The sequence below is a fragment of the Phyllostomus hastatus genome, unplaced genomic scaffold (assembly GCF_019186645.2).
Source record: "Phyllostomus hastatus isolate PE091 unplaced genomic scaffold, TTU_PhHast_1.1 phas_contig_2088, whole genome shotgun sequence".
Classification (NCBI taxonomy): domain Eukaryota; kingdom Metazoa; phylum Chordata; class Mammalia; order Chiroptera; family Phyllostomidae; genus Phyllostomus; species Phyllostomus hastatus.
Genome location: NW_025333734.1, coordinates 9,697 through 35,516, shown reverse-complemented (window position 1 = coordinate 35,516; position 25,820 = coordinate 9,697). Strand labels below are relative to the sequence as shown.

The following is a 25,820-nucleotide window of genomic DNA, read 5'->3' as shown; positions in this document are numbered from 1 at the left end:
ACCACTAAGCATTCATAACATGGCCCACTCTCCTGGGTGATTCACCTCTACTCTTCTCTCCATTTTCCAAATTTAACTCACTTGCTACAAAGATGTCAACCTGAGTGACAAGAGGAATCTCAGGGGCCAGGTCTTTAGGCAACTACTCTTTCTGCACCTGTGCCTAATCCTGGGAGATCCCCAATTTTCTACATCTCAGCTTCTGTTCAGGGTTCTTTTGGCCAGAGGAAATATTCCCTCTTGTTATAGTTTTATTTTGTCTTGCTTTTTATCTAAAGGAGCAAGGATGACCAGGCTGGGTATCATCACCTTTCATCTAGGTCTCATTTTTATTACTTCGATTCTGACCAACCCTGTCTTCTCTGTCCTCCCTGTAGCTGTGACTCATCTGCCTCCACACCAACAATTCTCAAGGTTCTGATGGTTGGCCTCACCTGTGCCTGTACCCTTCCAGCTCCTTATCCTTCAATCCAGGATCCTACTATTCTGATTGAAACAGAGCACCTTGTTATCTGAGATGTGGGAAATGTCTCCATTGGTTGTGGTATTTGGCCACTCAGAGACCCACAAAGATCCAAGTGTCTTCTTAAGACTGAACTTGCCCTGTGCCTTTGGGCTGTGCATTCCCCTATAAAGCCAGAGGTGGTCAGCATGAACTTTCCATCAGGATGCAGCAAATAGCAAGGGGAATGGGACAGGGGAGGCCCAGAAATAGGCAATAATTGAGTCTGTGATTGGAAAATGATGAAAAGGGAGAGAGAAGAGAGGCTTCAAATGAGGCATCTCTAAACTCCCTGCACAGGTCTGATATTCAGATAGGAAAAAGGTATTTGAAAACAATATTGAGAGTCTATTTCATGTTGTTTTATTCAAAATACAAACATCTTTGTAGAGTTTGCAGGAACTTTGATAGGTAAATCACAGTAAAAGAATGGAAATCACAATAAAGGAATATTCTTACCTTTTTAGGGCCTTATTCTTAGTGGAGGATAAACAGGAATACACAGGTTTAAGACCTCTACTAAGTGTATGAGAGTCCTGGACAGCACAAAGAAAATGAAACTGCTTAATCAGAGGGACATTTGTGTTTATCGACCTCACCCAAAGCTGAATGAAAATTAGGGTCAGATATATCTCTGTCTGGTGTCCTGCTATATAGATATCCTGTGTCCTTAGGCAAGTTACTGAAAATTTCACCTGTGGGGTCCTGTTTCTATCACTCTGACCTTTTCCCTGTCTCACTCTTGAGTCCACCTTACAACTCATTCTTCTCAATCCCTACAACCAGCCACACAGAATTCACATAAAGTTACCTGGAGCCTTCTCTACACCACCCCTGGGCTCTTTGTGCTGCTCAGAGAACCCCATATGTGTCCTTTGCAAGATCTTATTGTCATTCTCACCACCCACAGCTACTGTGAACCCTTTCCTCCTTCTTCAAAAATTGTTTGTTCCCTTATTGCAATTTTTAACAAAAAAACCCCAAATGCCCTGAGCTGTCAAGTAAAAACTATATAATTCTTACATAAAAGACATAAATTAATATTTTATTACCTTTGCCATTGACTTGCCAATGCAGGTGTCCCTGCAAAATTTGTGTTTACAAATGTTTTGAAAGAAAAAATTAAGAATCTTTTCATGTTACAATGAATTGAGAACCTATGACTCAAAGCATTTCATCCAAAGATTTCTGGTTCTACTGGCCAAAGACTACAAACACTTAGGCTTGAATTTGCAAAAGAGAATTGCCATTTGGCACAAATCCCAAAATTCCTCTCTGATTTGTTTTATGATATCCTCTGTGCCTCTATTCTTGCTAATCTAGTGCAAAACAGTGTCTTACATTATATACACAGAAACAATTCATCCTAGGAAAGTACATCTTCATTCTTTACCCTCCCTCTTGTAGGGTGGCTCACAAAGGGAATATGTGTAGGGATTTGTAAAATCATTCTTACAAAAGTAAAATTTTAAAAAATCATGAAGGTTGAATTTAATTGAGGTAATCCTACAATGAACTATTTTGTCACCAAAGAAAGAAAGAATAGCAGTTGAGACAATAAGAAGAAAGTAGAGGAATCCTATTATTCACAAGTGTTTTGTGCACTTGGGGATGATGGGTAGATGTCTCAGATTCTTTTGCCATTCATTTTCTATTGCTCCAGTAATCAGACACCAGCTTCCTTGGGACTTGCCATTCTCTCACCTGGTGGACAATGCCCTGACCATACCTGAGGAAATAACTCTTGCATTCTCCCCATAATTGCATATAATGGCCCCCAGCCATGGGAAGAGCACTTCCACACATGGGACTCCTTTTCTGTGCACTGCACACTGTCCTGCCAGATTCATCCTAATCCTGCCCAGAAGTAAGTGGCCTTGAGGGCTTCTCCACAGCTAAGCAGTCAGCACAGGCACTGTGGAAGGAAGTTTCCTTCTCCTCTGGTCTTTTCAGCAACAACCCTACCTCCACCCCAGAGCTCAGACTCCCATCCCTGAATGTCCCCATCTCCTCCCCAGACAACTGACATTGTGCAGAGCAGACCTGAGCAGACGACCCCTGCATCCTCCCTGTGCCAGCAGTTGTGTTGTCCCCAGCCCCTGGAAGGGCACTTCCACAGGTAGGACTCCTTTCCTGTGCAGCTCACATCATCCAGCCAGATCTGGCCTGATCCTGCCCCGAAGTGAGCAGCAACTGTGGCATTGAAGGCTTCCCCACAGCCCAGCTGTCTGCACACCACCTGAGCATCGTTCAGGTCCCATTTGTCGGAGCAGATGGTGCCCCAGGAGCCCTGGTGAAGGATTTCCACTCTGCCGGCACAGCGACTGTCCCCGTTCACCAGGCGGAGCTGTCCACTGTCTGAGGAGAGAGAGACCAATGGAGAGTTTACACAGGGAAAGAGAAAAGGGTTTTCTGGTCCTGTGGGGCAAATTCACCCGAGCAGCTGGGCTGCACTGGGATCACACCTAGGTCTGGCTCCCTACCTCAGTAATAAGAGAGTATTAGAATTAAAAAATAGAAATAGGGTTGAAAATTAGAAGAAAAAATACAGGAAAAATTAAGTGAAAATAATGTGGTGAGTAGTCTCAGATAGAAAATTGTTACATGGGTCCTATCTGAAGTTAATCTTCTGACTTGTAGAGTTCTGCATAGTACCTGTAAAAGATATACAGGAAACATTAGAATCCCTACTCTGAGCAGGCATATGAGTTCAGAGTCACTGTAGTGGGCTACCAGCTGGAAGGATTTCTTTCTTTTTTTTAATATTTTTTTTATTGCTGTTCAGTTACAGTTGTGCTGCCTTTTCCCCATTGCTCACCCCTTTCTTTCCCCTCCCTTACTCCCACAGTCAATCCTCCCCCATTGTCTGTGCCCATAAGTCCTCTATTTGTGTTTCTTTTCTTGCCCCTTCCGCTTCTCCTCCCACCCCCATTATTCCCCTCTTTCCTCCCCTTCTGTCATAGTCAGTTTGTCCTTTATTTCCAAGTCTCTGGTTCTATTTTGATCATTTGTTTGTTTTTTTATTAGGTTCCACTTGTAGGTGAGATCATATGGTATTGGTCTTTTACTGCTGGCTTTTTTCACACTTTGGTGCCAATGACCTGAGAACTAGAAGAATTAGATTAAAGAGAATGAAATGAGAAACTGGGGTGAGCTACTCAGAAGTGTCAGGTAGCAGCCATCAATTCCATCCCAATCAGAATTGTTCTTCTTGGTATATAGTACTCAAGAGCTGAAAAACTGACCATGAGACAGGTCATGGTTTCTCCCAGAACACTTCATTTACATTCTAGGCTTAAGACTCCAGATTTGAATACTTAGTTTCAAAAAAATGTACTTCTCTTTAGGTAGATTGAACATCCTTACATTAGTGTTGGGAACCATCCTGCCTGGTATCAGAAGCTGTAACCCCCACCTAGGCTAAGGCTAAGGGAACACCCTTGGAACTGTAAGCCAGCAAGGAGAGAAAAGCTTATCTTCCTGGAAGGAGTGCTGCTTCTGCTGCTTCATTCATAACTGAACCCCAAAGGTTGGTCGGTTAGCCAAAGACAGGTAAGATTCCCCAAGGGGGGAATGAACTAAGACAGGCAGGATCACTTGGGAGGCCCCCCAAAAGAAGGACTTTGGGGGCTGCAGCAAAAGGGGGTGATGGACCCTCGCTCCTCAGCTTTGACATAGCCTGAGTCTGGGAGAAAATGTCCTTATCTTTTGGTTGCCTTAGTTCCCTTGCTCCACCTAAGCCAGAAACAATGACAGGGTGGTGCAGCTCTGTGCTGAAAAGGGCGGATTCCCCGGGTGATCAGGCCTAAGAAAGAACATGTAAATTACTGTGAAACCTCCTTTGTTTAGAATGCTCTCAGTTGAATGAGAAGGGTCCAAGGAGGAAGTTAGTTTGTTCCTCAAAGTCTTACAGCTCTTTGACCCCGACTCAAAATAGACCGGCCGAGTTCCTTGTTATCTATTGTTCCTTACTTCCCCCTAATGAGTACTGTACTTTACCTGAATTATTATGCAAAACGAGCCCAATAAAAGCAGGTTTGGATGGTAAATCGGCGCGCTCCCCACTAGATGGGGTGGCCATTCCATCCCTACTTCTCCACAGAAACTAGTCTGTCTCTGTGCATGTTTTTTCTCGCGTGTTTTCGTCGAGCCATCTGCAGCGTTCCGTGATCACTGCTGGCCGGTGACCCATGCATCACATTAGAGATAATGTCAGATGATATTGATTGGCATTGGCCAGACATTCCACTGGAAACCATAGAATGTTGCTTCTTTCTCCAAACTAATCTTCATGTCAAGAGTTGTTACTATTGAAAATATGAAGTTATTTGTTCTCTGCAGGAAAAATACCATGTATTTCTAACTTGATCATAGAGCAGAAACAGGTTATATTCCTGCTCTGAAAGTATTTGAACAGGCAATTTTGACAGGTCCACTGTATTATTTTTCTCTGATTTTTACACATGAAGATGGGATGTAAAGAGAAGTTAAATAATGTCTATCAGTTTCCTCTAAGTAAGTGATGAGTAGAGACTAAAACCTAGAACTTTTGTTTCCATTAGGAATGGTCCTACTGGGTACAAAAAAAGAGATGAGAAATGTTAAAAAAAAAGTAAAGGTATTAGATATTGGTGGATACCGCACAGGCTATACATGCTAAAATTCCAAATAATGGAGATAATTTCAGTGTTTGCTCTGCCGGCGCAGCGACTGTCAGGCCTACAGCTTTTTTTTTTTCTCTATGGGAATTTTCCAATTCAGTGCATGGGCTAATAGCACAGAATCTGGGCTTAAGCAAGGCAGAGGACTCCTGTTGGGACAAAGAAGCCAGCATAATTTAGGGCTTACCTGGTACTGGAGTGGCAAAATTGGAGGCTTGCAGGCCACTCTCATACAACAGGTTTCCTACTCAAATATTTGCCAAGTATAAAAGCTGTGAAGGGCAGAAGGCCAAAGAGCTATGTAAAAAATTTTGGAAAGCAGAGTGGATATTCCCTCATTCTTTTGGGTGCTAAGCTACCAAAACATGCAGGCTTTCAACCGGAATCCCCATGTCCCCATGCCATAGAAACAGGGAAAAATCAGAGGTAAATTGAGTGTTACCAAAACTACAATCCAGACTTGTTCCAGCTCAGTTCTAGGTTGTATTTAGATATTAGGGTGATCAGCCTCCCTCCCCCACCTGTCTAGTAGAACAGAAGATGAATCCTTTCAGATGTTAGACAATATATCTTGAATATCTTTTTCATATACAATTTAGAGCATTCAATAAAAACTTACATGACACGTAAAGAGATGAGATCATTTGACAAATTAACAAAGTGGAAAAAAAGAAGAGACAAACACACACGATAAAGATGGTGATGTTAGCAGATATGGATTTTAGCTATGATTCTACATATTTAAGAAAAAGAGGGGAGAGTAAAAAAACAGGTAAAAAGGTGAAAGAATAAAACAAAAATTGTAAATATATATAAAAAGTCAATGTAACAATGCCAACTGGAAATAAAATGTCTAAAATTAAGAATTAAAAGAATAGGTTATAAGAAGTTTAGATAGAACTTAAGACAGAATTAGTGCGTTAGAGAAGAGAAGGAGGATGAGGATGAGGAATGGAGAGACACACTCACACAGAGACAGAGACAAAGAGTGCCACAGCAGTAATATCTGAAGAGATAATGTCTGAGAATGTAAAAATGGATGGAAAATATAACATATATATTCAAGAAGCTCAAAGGGCCCTAAGAAAGATATGAAAAGCCCCACCCCTAGTAAAGCTGCTGAAAATCAAAGAAAAGGAGAAAAATATGGAATAATAACAAAAGTGTCTAATACAAAGAAGGTAAAAAGAGTAGAGAAGAAGAAATATACAGCAGGTGGGTCAATTAGAAGCAAATGGTAAACACTAACCCAACACTATCAGTAATTGCACTTAATGTAAATGGATTAGATACTTCAAGTAAAAGTCAATTTGAATAAAGCAACAAAATTCAAGTAAATGTTATATGCAAGGTAACATAGATGAAGAAAAAAGTATAAAAGTAAAATTAAAAAATGTATTTATATACTATGCAAATACTAACCATAATTCAAGTGGAAGAGCTATAAAAATATCACAAAAAAGTAGACTTCAAAGCAAGATACACTAGTTGAGTTAAAGAGAGAATTTTCATGACTATAATGGGACAAGCCATTAATACAGATAAAAATAAAAATCAACTGTTATTAGCATGTGGCCAAAACCCAATAAACTAGAAGCTTCAAGAAATATAACAAGGGAGTGAGAAACAGTACTTCTGCTTGGGAGGAGTAGAATTTTCCAAAGAAGAGAGACAAAGACTTCTGACTAGAGGAGCTTGAGATAAAAAGGAAAGATGGGTTAAGGGGAAGGGATAGAGAGGTGAGGCACATTGCAAAAGCAGCCAAAGACCAAGGCCCACACCTACAAGAGCCAGCTCTCCAGGCATGTGGCTAGATTATTCACATTTTAGGAGCTTGCATAAGATATTTTGAGTCAGGGGCCCAATGGGAGCCAGTTTTCATGTAGGATCTGTGGGAACTATAAGAGAGAAAATTAAGTATGGGATGTTGATAAGGACAGGATTCTTATCAGATCTTTTAGGATGTCACAGAACAAGCTCATGTACCCCAGTGGGGCAGGGCAAGGTTGACCAAGAGAGGTACATCCTGAAGTCTCTGGGGCTCCATTTCCCTTCTGCCTTCAATGCTAATATTAATTCACCCTTAATCACCTACATTTGGGGTCACTTTTCTGTGTTGCACAATGGGGTTTGAGGACCATCAGTCCAAGTGTTAGGAAGGGAAAATATCTCAGACAGGAAGCCAAAATTCTGCCAAGAACCCCAAACTGGGAAAAAACTAGAGTAAAGCAGAAAAACATCAGAGCTGTGGGTTTGTGGGGAAGATTAAAAAAAACAATAACTCAAAGTCAGGCTTAGGTTGCAGGTGTAAAGTTATCTGGGGGTGTAATTACAGTTCATGTTGGGAGGGCTTTCTTTACAGGCAGGGAGGTTTCCATCTCTGCCCTCATCATATGCACATGCACATGTATCATTGCCACCACTACCACTTCCTCCACCAAGTTCAAATGTCTGGCACAGAGAGTGTGAGATCTATGGATTCCTATCTGAAATATTGATTTCTCTGGGAAGACATATTCTTGCTTTCATATTTCACCTTCACATACTCTTCAAACTTCCCCTTACCCATTTCTCTCTCTCCAACAAACTCATGCACATGTATGTACACACACAATCTAATGGCTAAAAGAGAAGAAATATCAGAATACCAGTTGAGAGAGACATAATATAGAATAGAGGAAGGACAGATCAGAGACTCAGCCTGGGGTAGACCCTCAGCCATAATCCATTGCAGGTGATTTGAGCTTTAGGTGTTGGAGAGGCATGAAACACAGATTTGGGTTAATCTGAGAACAAGGTTTACATCTCTGCAACATCTCCCATTTAAACTCGAGAAACAGAGTCCCCACAGGAAAAAAATTAACATTCACTGTCACTAAAGATTACATTTGGTGAAAACCAAATGGTCTATAGGGAGGTATTGTCTTTACAATTCCAAGGATCATCTCCCCAGACTGTTAGAGCTAATCCAGTATCACTGCTGATTTTAAGAAGTGAGGCTACGCTTACCTTGAGCACTCGCTAGAACACTGAAGAGGAAAAAAGCAAGTCCTTGGAGGAAGCAGTGTCCATTCATGGTCTTTTTGACCCTCATGTCTACAGGTAATAGTCTTAGCTTTCTCAAACCATTCAAGGAATCTTCCGGGTCCTTAATGGGGGCTCCTACAGCAGGAAGGGGGTTATATAGTCCCATCGCCTGACATCGCCATCTTCCAGCAGCCAATAGAAACCCTAGTTAACATCTTCCTTGCCATCAGACACTATGTAAAAGGAAACTTTCTGGATTTCAAACACCAATTAGATGCTGAATCTTACATATCTCCTTATATGAGATACAAGGCTTTTTCATGTCAGGTGATACTCGTACCCCACCCCCCTCCCACAAATCTGATACAGTAAATCTATACTTAAAAAATACATGTGGCTTTCTTTTCTGCACCCCACAGGTCTGGCTCAATGGCTGGCTCAGTGCAGCTGGTGAGATCAGTCAGATGTACTGTTTCTGAGACAGTTCTACCACCCCATGGACCAAGTAAAAATTATTTTTGTTTAATTTGGTCTAGATCTTCAATGTCACATGTTGTGGGTGCAAAGAATGAAGAAGCATCTAACAGTAAGAACCAAAAGTAAAGTTAATAGAAAATTAGGATTTGAGAGATAAAAAATTCTTAGGTATTTCAGGTTTCTTTGGATATAGGTAGAGGTGGGCAAAGGGGATGGGCAACAGGGTTGGAAAGAGATTTTCTTAGGGCAATGGGTGCATGATGCAGTTGCACATGATGTCTTATTGGGTTCTATACTTGAAATCTGTATGATTTTGTGAACCAATGTCACCCCTATAAATTTCATTTAAGTAATTTTCAGGTAAATGAAAAAAATGTGAAAAAGAGATCAAGGTATCATGATTATTGACTGCATACCATGGGCTTTCCTCTCATTTCATTTCTGGTTGCTAAGTAAAAGCCTCATAAAGATACAGAGCTTTTGATGGTAGTAAGTATACAGTCTGTCTTTCATTTCTTTTTCTCACATCACAGAGAATTTATTGCCCTATGACTATCATAATCAGAACAGACACTTCCCTTAGGAATAATTCTAGTTTCATGGGACAAGGTGGTGCTACAGATTATGAATAGGTTACAAAATTAATCCCTATTTTACACTGTGGCTATTTGCACCTGACAATACCATCTCCAGTAGTTAGAAAGTGCATGCCCTTCTACTCCTGGGTCCTCTTTTCAACATCTCTGTTCCTATGGCTCCCCTTCTGTTCATTTTCATATAAACCAGTCAGTCCACTTCCACATTATTTTAGGCCTCTTTGAATAAACAAATAAGATGGTTTTCATGACAATACTTAAAAATGGAATAAATTTCACACACATTTCTTATCTCACCCTTGTTTTCAACAACATAAGTACTAATGTTATCATTTTAAAAATAATATTAAGATATAATTGACATTTAACATTATGTAAATTTAAGGTGTACTGTGTATTGATTTTATACATTTATGTATTGCAAAAATAACCGCCAGCATAGCATTAGCTTACACCTCTATCATTACTTATTGTTTATTTTTTTGTGGTGGAAAATTGAGATGTAGTTTCTTAGCAACTTTGGGTTTATAATACATTATTGTTGTCCATAATCACTATGCTGTGCATTAGAGCTCCAGAATTTATTTTTCTACTGGTTGCAAGTTTGTGCCTTTAAACATTTCCCCAATTCACTCACCTAGCTCCTGGTAACTACCATTCTACTTTCTGTTTTTAATTTGTTTTGTATTTCACATGTAAGTGATACCCTACAGTATTTGTCTTTTTCTGTCTGATGTATCTCACTTAACATAATGTCCACTTACTATAATATCATCCTACTTGTTGAATTTTGCTTTTGTTGCTTGTGCTGTTGATGTTATCTCCAAAAATTATTTATTGCCGAGACCAATGATAATGAGGTTGCCCTACACTTTCTTTTAGGGGTTTTAGGTGTGAGGTCTTATGTTAAAGTTTTAAATTCATTTTGAGTTTATTTAAAATAGGGATCCAAATTCATTTTTTTTGTATGTGGCTATCCAATATTGCCAACATTTGTGGAAGAGACTATCCTTTCCCCCTTAAATGTTCTTGGTTTCCTTGTCAAATATTAGTTGAGTGTATATGTCAGGGTGTATTTCTGGGCTCCCTGTTCTGTTCCATTGGTCTCTGTGCCTATTTTTAGCCCCTATCATACCATTTTAATTACTACACCATTGGAATATATAACAGTTTGGAATCAGGAAGTGTAATGCATCTGGCTTTGTTTTTTTCATAATTGCTTTGTTTATTCTGCATCTTTTATGGTTCTATATGAATTTTGGGAGTTATTTGTATTTATGGGAAAAATGCCATTGGGTTTTTACTGGGATTGTGTTGATTCTATTGATGGCTTTGGGTAGTATGGACATTTTAACAATATTAATTCTTTTAATATATGAACATCAGATATTTCCACACTTGAGTTTTTTTGAAATTCTTTTTGCAAAATTCTTTTCACGAAATTATTATAGTTTTATTGTATAGATATTTAACTCCTTGGTAAATTTATTTGTATTTGATTACTTTTTCATGCTATTTTGAATGTGATAGTTTTATTTCTTTTTCAGATGTTGGTGTGTAGAAATGCAGTTGATATCTGTATGTTGATTTTTATATCCTCCACTTGTTGATTAGTTCCAATAGTTTTTTTGGTTGATTCTTTAGGTTTTTCTGTATATAAGATTATATCATCTGCAAGTAATTACAATTTTATTTCTTCCTTTCTGATTTAGATGCCTTTTATTTTATGTCTTGCCTAAATACTCTAGTTAGGATTTCCAGTACTTGTTGAATAGAAGTGGTGAGAATGAGCATACTTGTCTTGTTCTTGACCAGAGAGGAAAAGCTTTCCATTTTCCACCATTGAGTATAATGTTAGCTGCAGGTTTCTTGTATATGAACTTTATTGTGTCGAAGTGTGTTATTCTACACCTATTTTGTTGAGAGTTTTAATCATGAAAATTTGTTGTGTTTTGTCAAATGGTGTTTCTGCATGTATTGACATGATCATATGATTTTTATCTCTTGTTTTATTAATGTGTTATATCATATTTGTATATGCACATGTTGAACCATCCTTGCATCCAGGTTAGAGTGCATAACCATTTGAAAGGTATCTTAAAATTCATTTTACTAATTTTTTGTCGAGAAGTTTTGCATCCATATTCACCAGGGATATTGGTTTATGGTTGTTGTTCTTACTTTTTATGCAGTGTGTTTATCTGGCTTTTGTATTAGGGCCATACTGGGCTCATAAATGAGTTTGGTAGTGTTCCCTCTTCTTCAAGGTTTTTGGAAGAGCTTGAGAAGGATTGGCATTTGTTCTTCTTTAAGTGTTTAGTAGAATTTGTCAGTGAATCTATCTGGTCCTGTATTGGGAAGTGTTTTTTCCTGTCCTGTATTTCTTTATTTTACTTATTTTTTCATTTAGTTTTTTGTCCTTATTTTATTTATTTATCTTTTTGATTTTATTTTTAGTTGTATTTTTAGTCTCCTTATACTCTCCTCACTCCAGTAATCACTGCACTGTTGTTCATGGCCTTGAGTTTTTTGATTACAGATTCAATCTCTTCAAATTTTTTGTTTCTTCCCTATTCAATATTTTCAGATTGTATGTTTCTAGAGAATAATCCATTTCTTGTATTTTTTCCAATTTGTTGGTTTATAATTTTTCATAGTGGTCTCTTGTGATCCTATATGTTTCTGTAGTATCAGTTATAAGGTTTGTTATTTCATTTATGATTTTGTTTAAGTCTTCTGTTTTTTTTTCTTGGTTAATCTAGCTAAAGTTTTGTTAATTTTGTTTCTTCTTTTTGGAAAGTCAGCTCCTAGTCTCTTGACTATTATATTGTTTTCCTGGTCTCTATGTTTATTTGTGCTCTGATTTTTTTTTATTTCCTTACTTCTGCTAACTTTGGGCATATTTTGGTTTTTTTTTCTAGTTATTCAGATTAAAAGTTAGGTTGTTTATTTGAGATCTGTTTCATTAATGCATACATTTATTGCTATAAACTTTCCTATCAGAGCTGCTTTTACAGCATCCTATAGGTTTTGGTATGTGGTATTTTTATTTACATTTGTTTCAAGAGAGTTTAAAATTTCCTTCTTGATTTATTTTTTGACCCATTTGTTGTTCAGGAGTGTGTTGTTTAATTTCTACATAGTTGTAGATTTTCCACCTATGCTCTTGTTGTTGACTTCCAATTTTATACCCTTATGGATGAAAAAGCTTCATGGTATGATTTCAATTTTTTAAACTTTGCCAAGAATTTTTTGTGTCCTATCATATGATCTTTCCTGGAGAATGTTCTGTGTACAGTTTAGAAGAATGAACATTCTGCTGCTATTGGTAGAATGTTCTACAATGTCTATCAGGTGTGTTTGGTCTAATGCCACAATTTTTAACCTTTTTCATCTCATGGCACATGTAAACTCATTACTAAAAGTCTGCTGCACACTGGAAATATATTATATTTTTGACAATCTAACAAAATAGGTATAAAAAGGCAAAAAGGATAATGAAATTTTGTCAGTATTGTGAATAAACTTGAACATGAATACACAAAGTTCTATGTCATGTCTCAGTTGTAGAAATTTTTCCTCTCTGTGATAAGCAACTAACTTGAACTTTCTCTGGCAACATGATTCAGTTATATGAGAGAATCAGTCTTTATGTCTCTGTATGTTTATTTATGTGTTATTTAAAGGAAAGTGTAAATATGGTGAATTTGTTTTAAAAATCTTTTAAAAATTTTATGTGGTCATCTTGTTTACCTATTGTTTCCTAAATTTTGATCTTCTTTCTTAGTTCTCCATGTGGTTCATGGTAGTTATTTAAAAATTCAAGGTTTGGTTGACTCTTTTTCTTCTGGGATTCATAAATTTACCATGTTAATGATGACAATGATACAGCTCAACAAATAAAAAACATAAAAAAGGCGTATTTTCAATTCATTCACAGCACATGGTTATTTTTGTGTTGGCTATTGTCATTTTTAACTTTGACAGTCTAAGGGAAAAGAGGTCAGTGGTCCCAGCCAAATAGTCAGGTATTTCATCTTTTAAAAATTCTTGCAGCACACCTTTGTGCCTCTTGTGACCCACTGGTTGAAAATCTCTGGTCTAATGTATGGTTTAAGTCCAATATTTCCTTGTTGATATTCAGTCTGGATAATCTTTCCATTGCTGAAGGAGAATTAAATTCTTCTACTATTATTGTATTACCATCTATTTGCCCTTCATATCTGTTAGTATTTGCTTAATACATGTAGTTGCTCTAATGTGAGGTGTGTATATGTTTATGATTGTTATATCTTCTTAATGAACTGAGCTCTTTACTATTATTATCTTTATTGTTATTCAAGTATAATTGTCTCCATTTTTCCCTTTATGAGCTGCACCCTTTCATATTCTTTGTATAATTTTTATGTCACAATTTACCTCTTTTTAAATTGTGTATTTGTTAAAAATTAGTAGCTATACTTATTTTTAATAATAATTTTCCTTAACATGTATACTTAGTTAAGTGGTTAAAAAGCCATCCTATTACAGAATTAGTGTTTTCTAAATTAAACTGTATATTAACCTTTACGAGTGTGTTATGTATTGTTGTATGTTTTCATGTAGCTGATTGGCTTTTTTTTTTTCATTTCAACTTGAAGAATTCCTTTCAGAATTTCTTTCAAGGCATCCTCATTTAGTGCTGATGAGCTCCCTCAGGTTGTTTGCCTAAGAAACACTTTATTGTCCTTTATGTGTAAAGGGTCACTTTTCTGTAATCTTGGCTGGAACCTTTTTTCTTTCAACCTTTTGTTTTGTCATTCCACTCTTCCTGGCTTTTAGAGGGCTTTTTATGTTACAATCCATTTTCTTCCTTACTGCTTTTAGCATCCTCTTTATTTTTGGTTTTGACAATCTTATTACCCTATGTTTTAAATAGGTTCTTTTTTTGGCCTTGGGGTAATAAGATGATCAATTAGCCATGTGAACTTGAATGTCCAAATATCTTCCCAGGTTTGAGAAATTTTCAGCTATTATTTTTTAAGCAAAATTTTTGCTTCTTCTCTTCTCCTTCTGGATTCATATTTATACCAATATTTGTTCTTTTGATGAAATCTCATACATCATATAAGTTTTTGTCATTTTATAAATTCTTTAATGTTTGTTCTTCACTCACTTGGTTTTCAAAATTCCTGGCCTGTAGGTCACCTTTTTTGGCTCATTTGCAGAACACTGTTGCAGATGCTATTTCATTTTTCTTTTCATTTATTGAATTCTTCAATTAAATTTTTTATCAACTAGATGGCAAAATTCCAGGACTTTGAGTTTGGAAATGAAGAATTTTTGTTATCTTTTGCAGATGGCATTTCCTTGATTTTTCATGTTTATTTTTTTTTACATTGTTACTTTTGTTTTTTTAAAATCACTTTTACCTTTTTCAACATAAATGTTTTGGATTATGCTGTTACAGTTGTCCCATTTTTCTCCTTTTGCTACCCTCTACCCAGTACCCTTCTTCCCTCCAGCAATTGCTTCCTTAGTTCATAGCAATGGGTTGTGCATGTAAGTTCCTTGGCTTCTCCATTTCCTATCTTATTCTTAACATCCTCCTATCAATTTTGTTCCACCCAATTATGCTTCTTAATCCCTGCACCACATCTCCCACTCTCCTTTTTCCCCCTCCCAGTTGATAGTCCCCAAAATGATCTCCATTTCTATGATTCTGTTTCTATCTGGTTGTTCGCTTAGTTTTGTTTTATTTTGTTTTGTTCTTTAGATTCAGTTGATAGTTTTGAAATGGTGGCCTTTTAATGTTCACGGTTTTGATCTTCTTTTTCTTAAATAAGTCCCTCTAACACTTCATGTAATAATAGCTTGGTGATGATGAACTCCTTTACCTTTACCCTGTCTGGGAAGCACTTTATCTGCCCTTCCATTTTAAATGATAGCTTGTTGAATAGAGTAAACTAGGTTGCAGGTCCTTACTTTTCATCACTTTGAGTACTTCTTGCCAGTCCCTTCTTGGCTCCACAATTTCATTTGAGAAATCAGCTGATAGTCTTATGGGAACTCTTTCGTAAGTAATTATCTGCTTTTCTCTTGCTGCCTTTATGACTCTCTCTTTATCTTCAGCATTTTGAATTTTAATTATGATGTGTTTTGGTGTGGTCCTCTTTGGGTCCAACCTCTTTGGGACTGTGTTTCCTGGACTTGTATGCTTATATCCTTTCGCAAATTAGGGGAGTTTTTGTTCATTATTTTTTCAAATAAGTTTTCGATTTCTTGTTCTTCCTCTTTTCCTTCTGGCATCCTTGTGATCTGGATGTTGGCATATTTGGAAATGTCCCAGATGTTCCTAAGCCTATCCTCATTTAAAAATTTTTTCTTCTTTTTCCTGTTCTGGTTGAATGTTTATTTTTTTTCCTTATGTTCCAAATTGTTGATTTGAATCCTGGCTTCCTTCCCTTTACTGTTGGTTCCCTGTGGATTTTTTTGTATTTCACTTAGTATAACCTCTATTTCTTCCTTTATGTTTTTGCTGTACTCAAGGAATTCTCTGAGCATCCTGATCACCAGCCTTTTGAACTCTGCATCTGTTAAGTTGGCTATCTCTATTTTGCTTAGATCTTTTACTGGGATTTTGTTCTGTTCTTTCATTTGGGCCATGTTTTTTTGTGTCCTCAATTTTGCAACCTCTTTGTGTTTGTTTCTGTGTATTAGGTAAAGCTTCTTTTACTCCCTGTCTTAGTAGTATTGCCTATGTAGATAAGGCACTTGTAAATTGTTGGGACAGAGCCTTAGGTAATTGCCAAGGAAAAGTAACCCATTTCACTACTGTGACTCTGTGAGGGGGGAGGACTCAGAGAGTGGACAATGCCATTGCCTGGCTTCTGAAGGTTTGCCCAACAATCACCTTTTCTCCATTTACTTCACCCACTTCCTGTGTGTGACTGGTGCCCTTCCAGCTGCTACCCTGGTGAGGAAACCCAGAGTGGGTGGGTTTGCATTCATTCTAAGTCTGTGCAGGCCCTTTAAGCAGTGAAAATCCAGTGCTTACTTTCACTGCCCCAAACTCAACTGGTTTTACAGTCAGAGGTAATGGAGATTTCTCCTCCCAGTGCTGGAACCCTGGGCTCTGCACTCTGGCCTGGACTGGGATCTTTCACTACCCAGATATCCCTCCTGATTTTTATCCACTATACATGAATGTGGGACCAGCTGCTCCACTGCCACCACTGCTTCCCTATGTCACACCACCCCTCTTATTGTCTCCATGACTCTGTCCTTTCCACCCATCTGGATGAATGTGGCTTCTTAAATCCTTGGTAGTTGGACTTCCATACAGCTTGGTTTTCTGATGGTTCTGGGTGTTTTTTTGAGATCTAGTTGTAATTCTTCCTATGGATGTATGAGGAGGCAAAGCATTTCTACCTATATCCCTATCTTAACCAGAAGTTTTTTCCACATAGCTGCTTTTTCATTTGAAGTAGCAGATACCTCCTTAAATCATGAGACTGCTTTCACAGTTCTACTTATCACTGTCTCCAATCTGCCTTTTTGTTCAGTTCCTGAAGATAGTATTTCTCAATAAACTTTCTGTTCTCAAATCTTTAGGTCAGGAACTAAACTTGTAACAGTTGTGTGACAAATAGAAAACCACTCTAATAGTGACTACTTAAGATGTTTGTTCTTGGTCCTTATTTTGGCATAATACAGGAAGCATTGGGGGGTTCAGCTCAGGGTTTACTACTCTTCATTTCTATAACTCTAGTGAGTGATATGGTACCTGGAAGAGTGGGTCATTGCTATCACAGATACCTCATAGTACTTTGCTGGGAATCCAAAAAAGGATGGAACACAGTTTGTTTTGATAATACAACTCATTATGCTTCCCAGGATGTTCTGATATAGATTTGTGACTACCTGAAAGTGTAACTTCTCCTATTTGTACTTTCTATCCAATGTGCATATCTCTACCCTGGCTGCCTGGGGAAATTGTGTTCAGTCTGGGGAGTGAGAGCATCTGGCTGGTCGAGGTACTGTGTGGGGGCAAGGAGTCCTCCCACAGACCAGCACTTGTAGTCAGTGTGAGAAGACTACAGGGGTGAAGAGGGTGCTGGCCTGAGGTGTTCTGGTATGTGGACAGGCTTTGAATTGAAACTCTGTAAAGGAGAATCAGTTTTGACAGCTTTGAAGCTGAGGTATGTACTGAGTTGAATAGTGGCCTTCCAAAATTCATGTATACCCAGAACTTCAGAATGTGACCTTACTTGGAAAAAAGCTCTTTTTAAATGTAATGATGTAAAACTGAGATCTTGCTGGATTAGTGTGGTGACTAATCCAATATCTACTGTTGTTATTAGAAAAGGGACATTTAGACACAGATGCAGAGGAAGAACACCATGTGAAAATGAGATACCCAGTGTTGTCTCATTGATATGATATGTCTCAATATGAAAATGATATGTGTTGATGGAGGCAGAGATTAGAGTGACATGTTTCTAAGCTAATGAACACTGAGGATTGCCAGCAAGCACCAGAAGGTAGGCAAGGGAGAATCTCTCCTAAAACTTTTAGAGAGAGCATGGCTCTGTTGACACCTTGATTTTGGACTTCTAGCCTCAAGAGTTGTGGGAGAATTAATTTCTGTTTTGAGTCACCCAGTTTGTGGCAATTTGTTATGGCAGCCATGGGAAATAAGGTAAGAATGTAAAAATGTTCTTTCAAAAAGTGCTTCCCTGGAGTTCTGGCCAAGATGGAGGTATAGGTAGAAAGCCTTTGCTTCCTCACACAACCTAAAGGAGGATAACAACTAATCTAAAATTAATAAATAACCATAAGTACCAGAAAATCAAAGTGCATGGAACTCCAACAGCCACAGAATTAAAGAAATGGTCAACCAGAACAACCAGACCAAAAAGACTGGCTGATGGTGTGAACCTGCAGAACAGCAGCTGACCATGCAGGTAGGGCAGGCTGAATGGGAAACTGAGACTCAGAGCTGACTCAAGACTACAGCAGGGGTTGCCACGGTGGGAGAAACTCCCAGTCTCACATGAAGGTTAGGTGGAAAGTGGGGCTAGGGCTAAGAAGGCAGGCTGCATTGCTCCCTCTCTGGCCCCTCCCCCACAAACAATGTTGTAGCGCAGCAAGAAGGGTTGCCCCACCCTGGTGAATACCTAAGGCCCTGCCCCCTTATAACTTAATAGGTATGCAGAGACAAAGAAATACGGCCAAATGAAAGAACAGAGTAAAACTCCAGAAAGAGAGCTAAGCAATGAGGAGATAGCCAACCTATGATGGAGAGTTCATAGCCCTGGTAGTCAAAATGCTCAGAGAATTGATTGAGCTTGGTTGCAAAATGAAAGGACAAATGAAAAGATACCCAGTGTGAAATAAAGCAAAATATTCAAGGAACCAACAGTGACAGGAAGGAAACCAGGACTCAAATCAATGATTTGGAACAAAAGGAAGAAATAAATATCCAACCAGAACAGAATGAAGAAACAAGAATTCAAAAAGTGAAAAGAATCTTAAAAACCTCTGAGACAACATGAAACCTTCCAATATCTGGATTATAGGGACGCCAGAAGGAAAAGAGGAAGAACAAAAAATCAAAAACTTATTTGAACAAATAACAAAGGAAAACTTCCCCAATCTGGTGAAGGAAATAGACTTTCAGGAAGTCCAGGAATCCCAGAGAGTAACAAAGATGTTGGATCCAAAGAGGAACACACCAAGGCACATCATCATTAAATTACCAAAGATTAAAAATAAAGAGAGAATCTTAAAAGCAGCAAGAGGAAATGAGAGAGTTACCTACAAAGGAGTTCACATAAAACTTTCAGCTGGTTTCTCAAAAGAAACCTGGCAAGCAAGGAAGAGCTGGAAAGAAGTATTCCAAGTCACGAAAGGCAAAGACCTACATCCAAGAATACTCTAACCAGGAAAGCTATTATTTAGAATGGAAGGGTAGATAAAGTGCTTCCCAGATAAGGTTAAGTTAAAGGAGTTCGTCATCACCAAGCCATTATTATATGAAATGTTAAAGAGACCTATTTAAAAAATTGAAGAAAATGAAAAAATATGAATAGTAAAATGACAACAGACTCACAGTTGTCAACAAAGGAACCTAAAAAGAAAACAAGAAAAATTAAAACAATGCTAAAAAACCCCAAAACTAAGCAAACAACTAGAACAGGAATAGAATCATAGATATGGAGATCTTATGGAGGGTTTTCACTGGGGAGTAAGAGGGAAGGAATAGGGGGGAAAATGTACAGGGAATGAAAGGCATAATTGGTAGGCATAAAATAGACAGGGAGAGGTTAAAAATGGTATAGGAAACAGAGAATTCAAAGAACTTATATGTACAACCCATGGACATGAACTAAGCAGAGGAATGCTGGAGGGTTAGGGAGTGCAGGGTGGAGGGGGAATAAAGGGAGAAAAATTGGGAAAACTGTAACAGCATAATCAATAAAATATACTTTAAAAAAGTCTTCCATGAACTGTAAGTGTTCTTACACTAGGCGAGCCTATGGCCTGATGATGGAGTTCTCCAGGCCTTTTTGGAGGAGGCAGGCCTAGGGCCTCCTAAGAATAGACAGTGTCCATGTCCTGGTGATGGTCTGACAATTATGTTTTTCTTGGCTGTCCAGACAATAGAGAACATTTGCCTACATTTTAAATAGATACAGTGTTTCCTTCCTTCTGTGCCATGTGACAGGAACAATAGTCTATAATTTTTTGTGGTACTCACATTTCAGACAGGACTGGATGTGCCCTGAGGTACCCTTTGCCCTTTGGAAAAGGGTAAAGTGTTCTTCCTCGGATTTTTTTTTCTTGTCCTAGGTTGAGCTGGGGCAGAAAAGTTGGGGAAAGAGAAAAAGTTGCCATGCACATGGATGCTGTTCTCTTTGGGAACATTCTCATCCTGAACAACAGTTCTCTGAATTTTTTCCCTGTTCTGATGTGGATGAGCTCTGTCCCTGGGAAGGGAGGTGGTTATGATGCTTCTGAACCTCCAGTCTGTGGTAGTTGTGAAACATCCTGATACTACTTAGAATTCCGTTATGTAAATTTGGGGGTATTATAGGATGGGACTGAGGTTCGTGAAGGATAGGGGACAGGGCTTGTCAGACTCTCAAACTTGTCCACTCTTCCTGAAGTTGTGACTTCATCCTGAGCGCCAACAGGTGAGTGTAAGGGACGTGATTCCCCTATGTCCTTTCCTATCCTGAGGCTATGTTTTCTTCATGGACCCAATCAGGCTCAAATCCTGGCACTGGGATCTTATTTGTGACAGCTATGTCACAAAGCTTAGACAGCTATGTCTAAGACAGATTTATCTTAGAATCCTGTTTCTTTTTCTCATTTGCCTGTCAGTTTAGCAGTACAGAAAGAAAAGAAAGTGTCAAAGTACTCTCTAAAAAGGAGATGAAGATGAGGAGAGCTTGTGGGCAGTGGATGAGCAGTGTCCTATTGTGATACGGGATGCAGTATCTGTATCTTGCCTTTATTATATTTCTGGAAAATGATTCTTGTATGTAATTTAGTTCCTTTTCCTCCACACTGTGGAAATTGATTTCATGGAAGTAGATGTAAATGTGACAGAATTTTCTTAATAAAAATAAATCTTAACACTTTTCAGAGGCATAATTGGACAGGGAAACACAGAGTCACTTGGAAGCAGAATGATTTTCTGTTAACTCTGTAACTTTGGCTGTGAAGATTCTTAGTCTTCAACTTACTTCCAAACCCAGTTCCATCTTATCATTGTTGAGTTACTGTGTGTAGCACATAGTGTGTGCTTTATGGTTAATTAAAATGAAGGTAGTGTCTTATATCCTCAAGTACAGTGATTTTTTAAAATGTAAATCAGTTCAAGTTACCCCATAGTAATGTTTTAGTTGGGAAAATAATTTTGGGTTCCTTGTTCTCACTTCCTTTGTCTATAGAAAAACATCAGAAACAACATGTCTCTTGGTGGGTAAGAGGACTGCTGGAGGCTGGATCAGGGTCAGGGTTAGTGATCACTCTTTAGGAGTGGGGCCATGTTGTTTCCTCAGTATGGCCATGGTGAATGTGGACAGTCTTCTCAACCTGCATCGTAGAAGACATCAGTGCATAACATCTTGGAAAATAGCTCTCTTGTAAGCAGTTATATTTTCTCTGTAAAATTGTTCTATTCCACTACCTCTGAGCTGTTTGCTTATGGTGAAGAAATGAAGTATCTCCCTAGATCTGAGCTAGGAGTACAGAAAGTCAAATGATAAACCATTACAGGCAAAAACTACCTATAGTCATCCTCAAATTCCATCCTAATGTGTGCCTATCAGTGGAAGGTGAAGGGAAGGAGGTCCTTTATTTCTGAGCTACTGTGTTAGGGTGAATAGGATCACATAGTATGCAGAGTATGGTCAGACTCACTAACCTTTAGAACTTCCTGGGAAAATTATTGGAGTTCACACATCTACTGGGAACAAATATACCATCTACATATAACATATCCAAGTTCTCAGTTATTTGAATAATAAAAAGAGTGAGTTGAGTCATTAGTTCTGTGTATTGTCCCTAGTATTTCTAATGGTTCTTTAGTGTGTTTGGGCTATTAACTTCTACTATTTCCTGAAATTGTGTTTGTGTTGAATCCTCTGGTTTTCTTTCCTTTTTCTATCCATTGTATCTTCTTTTTGTCCCATTTTACCATTTAATGTGTGGACATTTTGCTGCTTCTTACTCTTCCAAAACATTGGTATCAAAAGCTTATTTATGTAGTCAATATTTACTGAAGTTTAGTGTCAAAGGGGGATGAGGAAAGAATGTAGCCTGGCACAAGATGTAAATAGCAAATGTGACTCAATTTTAATATCCCACTACTGTTCTCTCCCACCCTTCTGCTCCAGGGAATTGCTCTTTCCACTTGAACCCAGCTGTCACCATTACTTTGTACACACTATTTCCTCTCTCCACTGACCTTTCCCAATTTCTCTTTCTCCCAGGTTTTGAAATGCCTCCCATAGATCTCTTGAAATTGACCTTCTTGCCTCAGGTATAGGGAAGTAAGGGGAGAGTAAACCAATAAAAGATTCTTCCTTCAACTAAGACAAAATAGAAGAATTTTGTTCACGTGAGACTGCATGCTTGACTCATGGGCAGGAATCAGAGAAAAGGTTGATTCTTCTAGCAGTCACTGCCTTGACGTCTTTTGGTTTCCTGGTTCTCATATTTGAGGTATTTTTGTGCACAAGCTGACCCCACTAGTCAGAACTTGCTCATTTTTTCCATTTGTAGTTTGGTTCACCTTGGTGCTTTGTTCTAGTAGGGATTGGCTAAATTTGGTATAAGAACATTACAGTTTTAGCATATATGCAGATTAGTCTAGTAGGTACTCACAGGAACCTTATACACATAGTAGACTTACTATAAAGAATATAAGTCTAATTTTAATCTTTAGGCACTAGCAGGCCTCCTATAATAAAATACACACATAGAATATTAACTTTTACTACTATTACCCACAAGCCACCCCCTTTCCCTGAATGCAAATGCATCTGCTGTTATTATTTTTTTATATAGAAAAATTTCCCTTCCCATTATACATCACAATGGTTATAATTGCAAATGGGCCCAAAGATGAACAAAAAAACATCCTGCATCTTTAGTAATATCTGATTAACAGTAACATCAGAGGCCTTACTGATCTCTACTTGGCAGGAATTTGTGGCATAGTTTGCACATCTCTAAAAGATCTACAGTTATCTTTAGAATTTAAAAAATAGCAGTCTCAGCATTGATCAATTATATAGGTAAAGGGATAATTGATTTTAGAAATTTGAATTTGGTGTACTAATTGATAATATTTTTGTAGTTTGGCTCAAACATGATAAATATTTATATTATGTTCTCAAAATATGTCTTCAATGGATAGTTTATTTTATAGGTTATGACTACATATTTTTGCCAAAATGGTGAGCCAACAGGGACTGCCATTGCCAAAACCAATTCTGGAGACATAATAGAGATAAAAGGGAAAGAAGTATCCAAAGAATGAACCATATCAGAGTGAGACCCTTCCCTGAGTAGTCTGAAACTGAGATGTAACTGGTGAGTGGAGAGTGCTGGGCTGGGCAGAGGTTGGTGGTCAGCACCCTGGGAAAGGAGCTGAAAGGGGAGAAAATGATAATGGGAGAAAATTCTGATCTCGCATTTCTCCCAATTAATTTTACTACATGTTTTATAGCCACAGAAATCTGCAGTAACAATCTAAGCTATTCACTCTGTCCGTGATTAATATGAGGCAAGTTCATAAGTGCTACAAAGCTGAGAAGCTAAAGAAAACAATTAAGAATCAAAGAGTATAAATGTAAATGAAGGACAAATTGGTGAGACGGAATATCAATTTGAATAATTTTCCAAGAAGACAAGAGAAGAGAATAAAGATGTAGAAAATATATAATGCTAAGAAATATAGAAGACAGAAGCAAAACACCAGCCTGCACGTAGCCAGGGTCCCTGGAGTAAGAAACATAAACCTTGAGAGAAAGAAAGTGGTAAAGACTTGGTAAATAGAAGTTCCACAGAATTACAAAAGTGTATGTATGATCTTGTTTTGGAAGGACTTGTAGATTGCCACTTAAGTAATAAGGAAAAATGTTCACACTGAGACAAACTAAAGAGAAATTGACAAAAATACCAATTATCCAGTAAAAAGAGCATGTCCTCTGTCGAGAAAGAAGAACCAGATTCACTCTAAACTTCTTATTAGTAACCTTGTTTTTAAAATTAAATTTATTGGGGTGACATGGGTTAATAACATTATACAGGTTTCAAGGGTACAAGTCTATAATACATCATTTGTGTAGTGTGTTGTGTGTTCGTTTCTTGTAAGAAGACAAAGTAATATTTTAAAAGAAACATGAACATTTTATATGGAATTGTATGTACAGCAAAATATTCTAAAGTGAGAGGGAAATATGTTATATAAGGCACAATTTTATAAAAAAATGTAATATTACTGTTAACATAAGAAGAAACAGTGAAATTGAATTCAAGAAAGATTATAATGGAATTTAAGTGTTATCAAAGACCAATCTTTTCATTAAACAAAGGCCAAGATGGTTTCATTGGTATCATCAAACTCTTAAGCAATAATTCCTAAGCAAAAAAACAGAAGCCTCAGAAAATAGGAGGAAGAAGTCTTGGCTCACTTAGTAAGTTAGAGTTATAAACTTACATAGAGTACATTTTACAATATTAAGTGTATAACTCCAGCAGTGTTACATAGATAGTAGATAAAGAATATCTTCTGCACTGAAGGCTCTCTCATGCCTGCCTCCCCTATCACTACATTGGCCTCTTATTATCCTAGATTAGTTCTGCCTATTTTTGAGCCATTTAGACAGAGAGAATCCTTCCTTGCCTGGCTTCTCTTACAATATATTATGTCTGCCAGATTCCAGTATGTTGCTACATGTCAGTATGTCTTTTAAATTGCTATGTAATACCCTAATGCAAGACTATAGCAATTCATCTATTTGTTCTATTTGCATTACACATTGAATTATTTCTAGTTTTTGGCTATTATGAGTAGAGCTGATGCTAGAAATAATAGGGAAGCAAAACAATGATTTTCTCTACCAGAACACATATAAAGATATTAATATCAGCCAAATATTACCCAAAATTGATGAAAACTTTTCTTAGGAATACACTCAGAAAAGGAACTGGTGGGTTTTGGGCTATAACTGTAGTATGTACATATTTTGTAGGCCTCAATAAACCACTTTTAAAGTACTTTATATATTTCTGCACCTACTGGCATGCCACTTTTGGGCCTTTTATGTTCATTCTACTGGAGATACGTTCTTTTACAACACAAGTGTCCAAAGGAGTTTTGGGGAGGATACATGATGTATGAGGTCATAATGGACTTAATGGAGAAAAAGATATGAGAATTTAGCTGTCTTTTATTAGGCCTGACAATAAAGAAATTTGTCAAAATGTAAAACAGTATCATTCATAATTTTTGTGTTGAAAAATATAATTTTTTAAAAATTAAAATATGCCATTTATGTCAACATGTAATTGGGACTACTATTATTTCTAAATGAATTAATAAATACATGTTTAAAAGTTTACTTTAGTTAAGTCTAAACTTCTAATTTAACATTTTTACTGTAAATATTGACAGATATAAACTATACTAATAAAGCTTTTGGGCTCTTCTTCATATTTTTAAAGCTTGTAAAGTGATGCAGAAACCAAACATTTGAGAAAGCTATTTCATATAGCATTGGAATCTCAATTTGCTTGCTTTTTTTTAAGAATTTTTTTTAGTAGACTTCATTGTGTAGGGCAATTTAGATTCACAGGCAAACTGTGTGAGAGGTAGAGACACTGATAGAATTTTCAAATGTTAAATCATCCTTGCATTCCTGGAATAAAAATGTACTTAGTCATGATATATTACCCTCATGAATACTACTGGGCTACTGGACTCAGTGAGAGAATATTTTTGCTCAGACTTTTACATCATGCTCACGAGAGGGCTTGCTTTTCTCATAAATCTTTTCT

At 37.5% G+C, this 25,820-nt stretch overlaps 1 protein-coding gene across 1 annotated transcript in view; it reads right to left on the bottom strand.

The window, feature by feature from the left end:
- Positions 1 to 8,356, bottom strand: part of LOC123816364 (antigen WC1.1-like) — a 40,024-nt gene extending 31,668 nt beyond the window's left edge. Inside the window, exons 1-2 of the mRNA XM_045835264.1 lie at positions 8,173 to 8,356; positions 2,546 to 2,860 (exon numbers count right to left, since the gene is read on the bottom strand). Of these exons, the coding sequence (XP_045691220.1) occupies positions 2,546 to 2,860; positions 8,173 to 8,356 (499 nt within the window). The remainder of the gene's footprint in view (positions 1 to 2,545; positions 2,861 to 8,172) is intronic.
- Between the last annotated feature and the right edge of the window lie 17,464 nt (positions 8,357 to 25,820).